Source organism: Agelaius tricolor, unplaced genomic scaffold, assembly GCF_023055355.1.
Source record: "Agelaius tricolor isolate 1412-34295 unplaced genomic scaffold, bAgeTri1.0.p SCAF_87, whole genome shotgun sequence".
Lineage (NCBI taxonomy): Eukaryota > Metazoa > Chordata > Aves > Passeriformes > Icteridae > Agelaius > Agelaius tricolor.
In genome coordinates, this window is record NW_027269347.1 from 105,001 (window position 1) to 114,869 (window position 9,869).

Sequence of the window (9,869 nt, forward strand, 5' to 3'; positions counted from 1 at the left end):
GTCCCTTTCCCTGTCCCTGTCCCTGTCCCTGTCCCTTTCCCTTTCCCTGTCCCTGTCCCTTCCCTGTTCCCTTCCCTGTCCCTGTCCCTGTCCCTTTCCCTGTCCCTGTCCCTGTCCCTGTCCCTTTCCCTTTCCCTGTCCCTGTCCCTTCCCTGTTCCCTTCCCTGTCCCTGTCCTTTCCCTGTCCCTGTCCCTGTCCCTGTCCCTTTCCCATCCTTTCCCTGTCCCTGTCTCTTCCCCTTCCTTTCCCTGTCCCTGTCCCTGTCCCGTCCCTGTCCCTTCCCTGTCCCTGCCCCTTCCCTGTCCCTGTCCCACCATCCCCACTCCCTCTTCCCTGCCTTCCCCTCACTCTGATGTTCCTTTCTCCCCATCTCTCCTGTTCCACTCTCCAGGATGTCCCTCCCTTGTACCCCCATCCCTGAGGCTTCTTTTTCCCCCCTCTCCGTCCCCAGTGTCCCCACACCCACCTGTGTGTCCCTGTCCTGTCCCCAGGCTCGGGTGCCGGCGCAGGATGTAGGCCAGGATGGCTCGGGCCACCCCTGGCACGGTCTGGTTGCCACGCAGAGGGAAGTTGGTGGCCCGGAGGTGGCTCTCGAGACGCTGGAGCAAGGAGCCACTGTACGGGGACAGCCGGGACACCAGGTCCTGCAGGGAGGGGATGCCTGGGGACAGGGGGGGCCACGGGGACGCTGGGGACCATGGGGGTGGAGGGGACCCTGGCGACTCTGGGGACTCTGGGGACACTGAGAAATCTGGTGACACCGGTGACTCTGGGAATTCTGGTGACACCGGTGACCCTGGGGATTCTGGTGGTGCTGGTGACCCTGGGGATTCTGGTGACACCGGTGACCCTGGGGATTCTGGTGACACCGGTGACCTCGCGGGTGCTGGGGATCCCAGGGACCCTCGAGCTGCTGGAGATGCTGGAACCTTGGGGGCTGCTGGTGACCCCAAAGACCCAGGTGACCCCAAGGACAAATCTGGTGATACGGGTGACACCGGTGACCCTGGGGAGCCCAGTGACCCTGGGGACTCTGGAGGTCCTCGGGATGATGGTGCCACTGCTGGGGACCCCAGGGAGCCCTGAGGCGACCCCGGGGACCCCTCATGGTGGGGCACAGATGGGATGAGTGCTGTGGAACAAAGGGGACCCATGTCACCAATCTGTCACAGAGACTGGGGACATCCCTGTCCCGATCCCTGGGCCATCCCCACCCCTGTCCCTGTGTCCATGTTACCCCCTGTACCCATGCCCATGCCACCCCTGTCCCTGTTCCCATCCTTGTCCCCACCCCCTTGGCCACGCCATCGCTGTCCCCAACCCCATCCTTGTGCCATCCCATCTCTGTTCAGTGCCACACTGTCACCCTACTGTGCCCATCTCTGTGCCATTTCCACCCCTGTGCCATTCCTGACCACACACCTGGGCTGTCCCTGTCCCCATGTGGCACTGTGCTGTCCCTGTGCCATTCCTGACCTCACATCTGGGCTGTCCCTGTCCCCATGTGGCACTGTGCTGTCCCTGTGCCATTCCTGACCTCACAGCTGGCCTGTCCCTGTCCCCTTCACGGTGGCACTGTGCTGTCCCTGTCCCCATGCCTCTCATCCCTGTCCCCATGCCCATGCCAGCCCCAACCCCATCCTTGTCCTCTCGCTGTCCCTGTCCCCATGATGACCCCATGTCATCGCTGTCCCCATCCCTGTGCCATGCCCGTTCCCACTGTCCCTATACCACCTGTCCCTGTCCCCCACTGTGCCCACACCTTTCCTTCCATCCCCACTCCCATTCCTGTCCCTGCTGTGTCCCTAACTCCACGTCTGTGCCTGCTGCCTTGTCCCCAGGTGTCCCCAGGTGTCCCTGTGGTGTTCCCAGGTGTCCCTGTGGTGTCCCTGTGGTGTCCCCACCTGTGCGCAGGTGCAGGACCCTCTCTACATCCCCCTCCCCATGCCATTCCCACTCTCACCCCGTTCCTGTTGCCCCACCCCCTGCCTTGTCCCCATGGTGTCCCCAGGTGTCCCTGTGGTGTCCCTGTGGTGTCCCCACCTGTGCACAGGTGCAGGACCCTCTCTCCACCCTCACCCCCATGCCATTCCCACACTGACCCCACTCCTGTTTCCCCAGCCCCTGCCCTGTCCCCACGGTGTCCCCACGGTGTCCCCAGGTGTCCCCACCTGTGCGCAGACGCAGGACCCCGGGTGCCCCCAGGTGTGGCCCCCTCCGGGCCTGGACCAGCAGCTCGAAGGGGCGGCCTGGGGACAGCCCTGTCACCGAGAAGGCGACAGCAGAGCTGGGCAGCTCGTGCGTCGTCATGGCCACGGGGTCATCCTGGGGACAGGGACAGAGTGAGGGGACAGGGGGGAACCATGGGGACACCACAGGGACACATTGGGGACACCATGGGGACAGCACAGGGACACACTGGGGACACCATGGGGACACCATGGGGACACCACAGGGACACATTGGGGACAGCACAGGGACACACTGGGGACACACTGGGGACACCATGGGGACACCACAGGGACACACTGGGGACACCACAGGGAGACACTGGGGACACCATGGGGACACCATGGGACAGACTGGGAGAAACCATGGGGACACCAAAAGGACACACTGGGGACACACTGGGGACACATTGAGGACACACTGGGGATATCTTAGGAATGTGTTGGGAACCTGAGGGACACATTGGAGACATGTTGGGGACACAGTGAGGACAGTGTGGTGACTCGTTGGGGACACCACGGGAACACACCAGGAACGTGGTGGAGACACCACCGGGAACATGGGGGACACAGGTGAGGACACACTGGACACAGGCTGGGACATATTTGGGACACACTGGGGACAGGCTGGGACACACTGGGGTCACGCTGGGGACAGGCTGGGACACACTGGGGACACGCTGGGGTCACACTGGACACAGGCTGGGACACACCGGGGACACACTGGGCACAGGCTGGGACATGCTGGGGTCACGCTGGGGACATGCCAGGGGCATGCACATGTTTGGGACATGCTGGGGGGGACACGTAGGGGATACCATTGAGGACACCTTGGGGACACACGGGTATGATTTGGGGACATGTTGGGGTCTTCCCATTGTGGCCACACGGGTGGCCCTGGGGTCTTGGCCCTTCCATGTCCCTGTTCCCCGCTGTGTCCCCCCCTGTCCCTGTCCCACCGCCACGTGTCCCCGCTCACCAGGGGCACGAGTGTCACCCGGTAGCCATCAGGAGGGACCAGGGGCTGGGGCCAGGTGATGCGCAGGGACGTCGGCGTGCGGGAGGCCAAGCGTGGCGTCACCCAGGGCACCTCTGAGGGGACAGCAGGGACACCATGGGGACACCGCGGGGACACCACGGGGACACCACGGGGACACCCCAGGGACACCACAGGGACACCATGGGGACACCCTGGGATGGGGCATTCAGGGGATGGAGAGTGCAGGGACACCATGGGGACACCACAGGGACACCATGGGGACACCACGGGGACATCCTGGGATGGGGCATCCAGGGGATGGACAGTACAGGGACACTATGGGGACACCCGTGGGATGGGGACACCCTGGGATGGGGACACCACAGGGACACCCTGGGATGGGGCATTGAGGGGATGGACAGTGCAGGGATACTATGGGACACCACGGGGACACCATGGGGACACCCATGGGATGGGGACACCCTGGGATGGGGCATTGAGGGGATGGACAGTGCAGGGACACCATGGGGACAGTGCAGGGGACACCATGGGGACAGCTGTGGGATGGGGACACCCTGGGATGGGGCATTGAGGGGATGGACAGTGCAGGGACACCATGGGGACACCACAGGGACACCTTGGGGACACCGCAGGGACACCCTGGGATGGGGCATCCAGGGGATGGACAGTGCAGGGACACCATGGGGACACCACAGGGACACCTTGGGGACACCATGGGGACACCCTGGCATCCAGGGCATGGACACATGCTGGGAACACCCCGTGACGTGCTGGGGCCACGACGGGACGGGGCCACTCAGGGCTGGGTGACAGGGAGCCACTGAGCAGTGGCACATGGGGACACTTGGGGACACACGGAGGTGGCACAGGAACCCCCATGGGTGGGGAGAGGAGCGGGGGGGCACTGGGAGCACTGGGATGGGAGCCCCGAGGGGCACTGGGGAACAGCTGGGAATGCACAGGATGGAAGGGGACGAGGGGGGACGCTGGCAGCGCTGGGGTGGCGGCACTGGGGGCATTGGGGGCACTGGGAGCACTGGGAGGCACTGGGGGGCACTGGGGGGCACTGGGGGCACTGGGGGCAATAGGGGCACTGGGGGCACTGGGGGCACTGGGGGGCACTGGGGGGCACTGGGGGCACTGGGGGCACTGGGGGCACTGGGGGGCACTGGGGGCACTGGGGGGCATTGGGGGCATTGGGGGCATTGGGGGGCACTGGGGGGCACTGAGGACACTGGGGGGCACTGGGGACACTGGGGGGCACTGGGGGCACTGGGGAGCACTGGGGGGCACTGGGGGCACTGGGAGCACTGGAGGCACTGGGGGCAGTGGGGGGCACTGGGGGGCATTGGGGGCACTGGGGACACTGGGGGGCACTGGGGGGCACTGGGAGCACTGGGGACACTGGGGGGCACTGGGGGGCATTGGGGGCACTGGGGGCTCTGGAGGCACTGGGGGCACTGGGAGCACTGGAGGCACTGGGGGCACTGGGGGCACTGGGGGACACTGGGAGGCACTGGGGGCACTGGGGGGCACTGGTAGCGCTGGGGTGGCATCACTGGGGAGCACTGGGGGGCACTGGGAGGCACTGGGAGCACTGGGGGGCACTGGGGACACTGGGGGCAGCGATGTCGCAGCCGGTTCCTCTCCCAGTCAGGGGTGGGGCAGGCGGGAGGTCCCTGCGGGGTCCCGGGGGCACCTTGGGGACACCATGGGAACACCATGGGAACACCCATGGGATGAGGACAGCCTGGGATGGGGCACTGAGGGGATGGACAGTGCAGGGACACCATGGAGACACCTTGGGGACACCTTGGGGACACCTTGGGGCCACCCTGGGGACGCACCGATGTCGCAGCGGGCGCCGCCCCAGCCGGGCTGGCAGGCGGGGGTGCCGCAGTCGGGGCCGCTCCAGCCGGGGAAGCAGCGGCAGCGCCCGCGCTCGCACCGGCCCTGGTCGCTGCAGCCGCGGGGGCACGCGGCGGGGGGCGGAGCCGGGGGCGGGGCCTCGCCGGAGGGGGCGGGGCAAGGGCAGCCACCGCCCTCGGCGGGGGCGCAGAGCTGCACCGAGCGGCCTGGGGGGGACACGGACAATGGGGGGACCCCCAGTGACCCCCCAATGATTCCCAGTGACCCCTCAATGACCCCCCAGTGACCCCCCCAATGTCCCCCCAGTGATTCCCAGGGACCCCCAATCAACCCCCAGTGTCCCCCCAGTGACCCCAATGTCCCCCCAATGACCCCCCAATGATTCCCAGTGACCCCCCAGTGACCCCCCCAGTGACCCCCCAATGATCCCCCCAGTGACCCCCCAGTGACCCCCAATGACCCCCCAGTGACCCCCCAGTGACCCCCCCAGTGACCCCCAATGACCCCACAGTGCCCCCCATGCCCCGCTGTGTCCCCCCGTCCCTCATTCTCCCCTGCCCCCGTGTCCCCTCCATGTCACCAACCTCTGTCACCTGTCCCAGCCTCACGTTCTGCCATGTCCCCTCACTGCCCCTATGAGCCCCATGTCCCCAGTGCCCCCCATGTCCCCAATGCCCCCCATGTCCCCCATGTCCCCAATGCCCCCCATGTCCCCAATGCCCCCCATGTCCCCCATGTCCCCAATGTCCCCAATGTCCTCAATGTCCCCCTGCCCTCCCTGTGTCCCTGTCCCACCCTGGGGCTCCCCCGTGTCCCCCCCTTGTCCCCTGTCACCTGTCCCAGCCTCGTGTTCTGCCATGTCCCCCCCTGTCCCCAGTGTCCCCCATGTCCCCAATGTCCCCAATGTCCCCCATGTCCCCCATGTCCCCTCGCCCTCCCTGTGCTCCCTGTCCCCCCCGTGTCCCCCTCTTGTCCCCCGTTACCTGTCTCGGCCTGGGGTCCCCCCTTGTCCCCTCACTGTCCCCATGTCCCCAGTGTCCCCAATGTCTCCCATGTCCCCAATGCCCCTCATGTCCCCAATGTCCCCAATGCCCCCAATGCCCCCCATGTCCCCAATGTCCCCCATGTCCCCCATGTCCCCAATGTCCCCCTGTCCTCCCTGTGTCCCTGTCCCACCCTGGGGCTCCCCTGTGTCCCCCCTTGTCCCCTGTCACCTGTCCCAGCCTCGTGTTCTGCCATGTCCCCCCATGTCCCCAGTGTCCCCCATGTCCCCAATGTCCCCAATGTCCCCCATGTCCCCAATGTCCCCCATTTCCCCAGTGTCCCCAATGCCCCCAATGCCCCCCACGTCCCCAATGCCCCCCATGTCCCCAATGTCCCCCTGCCCTCCCTGTGTCCCTGTCCCACCCTGGGGCTCCCCTGTGTCCCCCCTTGTCCCCTGTCACCTGTCCCAGCCTTGTGTTCTGCCATGTCCCCCATGTCCCCTCGCCCTCCCTGTCCCCCCCGGTGTCCCCCCCGGTGTCCCCCCCTTGTCCCCCGTTACCTGTCCCGGCCTGGGGTCCCCCCTTGTCCCCGCAGTGTCCCCTGAGCGCCTGCACGTGTCCCTCGAGCTCCCGCAGCCGCCTCAGCACATCGGCCAGCGCCGCCGCGCACGGCTCGGGGGCAGGGGACACCGGGGGGGACACCGGGGGGGACACCGGGGGCGACACCGGGGGTGGCACCGCCTCCCCCCGCAGCGCCAGCGCCAGCAGCAGCAGCCGCAGCTCCAGCGTCACCGGCATCGTCCTGCGGGAAAGCAGCGGGACACGGGGACATGGGGACACCCGGAGGGGACACCGCCAGGGGACATCGTGGGGACACCGCCAGGGGACATGGTGCCGACAGCTAGGGGGGGACACAGGGACATGGCGGGGGGGACACGGGGACATGGCGGGGGGGACACAGGGACATGGGGGGGGACACAGGGACCACCGTGGGGACACCTGGGAGGGGACAGGGACATGTGGGGGGACAGACTGGGACATGGGGGGGGACAGACAGGGACCGCTGTGGGGACACCTGGGGGGGGACAGGGACATGGAGGGACACAGGGACACCTGTGGGGACAGCTAGGGGACACAGGCACCGGGATGAGCATGTGGGGACACCCATGGGGACACAGGGACACCAATAAAGGACACAGGGACACCTGTGGGGACAGCTAGGGGACACAGGCACCGGGATGAGCAGGCAGGGACATCCATGGGGACATCCCTGGGGGGACAGGCACATGGGGGGACACAGGGACACCTGTGGGGGACACAGGGACACCTGTGGGGGACACAGGCACAGGTGTGAGCATGCAGGGACACCCATGGGGACACCCATGGGGACACAGGGACACCTGTGGGGACATTGCTGGTGACACACAGACACCCCAGAGCCAGCACCTCCCAGTCACCGCCAGGGACCCCCCCAGTAACTCCCAGTGATTCCCAGTTCCCCCAGTCCCCCCAGCGCCGCAGTTCCCCCCATTCCCCCTGGTGCGATTCCCCCAGTGCCCCCCAGTGCCCCCCAGTTCCTCCCAGTACATTCCCAGTCCCCTCCCGCTTTCCCCAGTGACCGCCCGGTTCCCCCCAGTTCCCCCCCGTCCCTCCCAGTCCCTCCCAGTGCTCCCAGTCCCTCCCAGTGCCCCCAATTCCCCCAGTTCCCCCAGACCCCCCCAGTGCCCCCCAGTCCTTCTCAGTGCCCCCCAGTCCCCCCAGTCCCCCCAGTTCCCCCAGTTCCTCCCAGTCCCCCCAGTTCCCCCAGACCCTCCTGTGCCCCCCAGTCCTGCCCAGTTCTCCCAGTCCCCCCCAGTTCCCCCACTTCCCCCAGTGCCCCCCAGTCCTTCTCAGTGCTCCCCAGTCCCTCCCAGTCCTCCCAGTGCCCCCAATTTCCCCCAGTTTCCCACAGTTCTCCCAGTCCCCCCCAGACCCTCCCAGTCCCCCCAGTGCCCCCAGTCCCTCCCAGTCCCCCCAGACCCCCCAGTCCCTCCCAGTCCCTCCCAGTCCCCCCAGTCCCCCCAGTCCCCCCAGTCTCCCCAGTTCTCCCAGCACCTCCGGCCGGTCCCGCTCCCTTCTCGCTCTGCCTCGGGCGGGGTGGCCCGAGGGGGGCGGGGCCGGGGGCGGGGCCTGGGCCACGCCCTCCCCGCCCCTCCCAGGGGAGCCGCCCCCGCCCGTGTTTGGGGCGTTGCCATGGAAACCAAACAAGGGAGCGGGAACGGCTCCCAGTGACACCAGTGAGACCAGTGAGAGAAACCAGTGACACCAGTGAGACCAGTAACAGAAACCAGTGACACCAGTGAGACCAGTGAGACAAACCAGTGACACCAGTGAGACCAGTAACAGAAACCAGTGACACCAGTGAGACAAACCAGTGACACCAGTGAGAGAAACCAGTGACACCAGTGACACCAGTGAGACCAGTGAGAGAAACCAGTGAGACCAGTGAGAGAAACCAGTGACACCAGTGAGAGAAACCAGTGAGACCAGTGAGACCAGTAACAGAAACCAGTGACACCAGTGAGACCAGTGAGACAAGCCAGTGACACCAGTGATAGAAACCAGTGACACCAGTGACATCAGTGACACCAGTGAGACCAGTGATAGAAACCAGTGACACCAGTGAGACCAGTGAGACAAACCAGTGAGAGACACCAGTGAGACCAGTGAGAGAAACCAGTGACACCAGTGAGACCAGTGAGACCAGTGACAGAAACCAGTGAGACCAGTAACAGAAACCAGTGAGACCAGTGAGACCAGTGAGACCAGTGAGACCAGTAACAGAAACCAGTGAGACCAGTGAGACCAGTGACACCAGTGAGACCAGTGAGAGAAACCAGTGAGACCCGTGATAGAAACCAGTGCTCCCAGTGAGACCAGTGAGAGAAACCAGTGACACCAGTGAGACCAGTGAGACCAGTGAGACCAGTGACACCAGTAAGGGAAACCAGTGAGACCAGTGAGACCAGTGCGCCCAGAGATACCAGTAACACCAGTAACACAGCAGAGTCCATCCCAGTGTTCCCAGTGACACCAGTATAACCTGCCTCAGTGCTCCCAGTAACACCAGTATGGCCCGTTCCAGTGACACCAGCATGCCCAAAATCCCCAGTAAGCCCAGCCCATGACTCCCAGTAACACATCCCAGTGCTCCCAGTGACACCAGTAACACATCCCAGTGCTCCCAGTGACACCAGTGACACCAGTAACACAGCACAGTCCATCCCAGTGCTCCCAGTGACACCAGCATAGCCTGCCTCAGTCCTCCCAGTAACACCAGGAACATGGCACAGTCCATCCCAGTGCTCCCAGTAACACCAGTACTGCGGCACAACCTGACCCAGGGCTCCCAGTAACACCAGTATGGCCCATTCCAGTGACACCAGTATAACCTTCCTCAGTGCTCCCAGTAACACCAGTATGGCCCGTTCCAGTGACACCAGTATAACCTGCCTCAGTGCTCCCAGTAACACCAGTACTGTGGCACAGCCTGACCCAGGGCTCCCAGTGACACGGCACAGTCCATCCCAGTGCTCCCAGTAACACCAGTATGGCCCGTTCCAGTGACACCAGCAAGCCCAAAACCCCCAGTAAGCCCAGCCCATGACTCCCAGTAACAGAGCCCAGTGCTCCCAGTGTTCCCAGTAACACATCCCAGTGCTCCCAGTGACACCAGTGACACAGCCCACTCCATCCCAGTGACACCAGTAACACATCCCAGTGCTCCCATTAACACCAGTAACATGGCC

At 65.2% G+C, this 9,869-nt stretch overlaps 1 protein-coding gene across 1 annotated transcript in view; it reads right to left on the minus strand.

Moving 5' to 3' along the window:
* LOC139585658 (tenascin-X-like) overlaps positions 1 to 7,043 on the minus strand; it is a 62,270-nt gene extending 55,227 nt beyond the window's left edge. Inside the window, 5 exon segments of the mRNA XM_071418493.1 lie at positions 468 to 1,133; positions 2,173 to 2,326; positions 3,209 to 3,321; positions 5,077 to 5,304; positions 6,642 to 7,043. Coding sequence (XP_071274594.1) covers positions 468 to 1,133; positions 2,173 to 2,326; positions 3,209 to 3,321; positions 5,077 to 5,304; positions 6,642 to 7,026 — 1,546 coding nt within the window. The 5' untranslated portion in view covers positions 7,027 to 7,043.
* Positions 7,044 to 9,869: the final 2,826 nt, after the last annotated feature.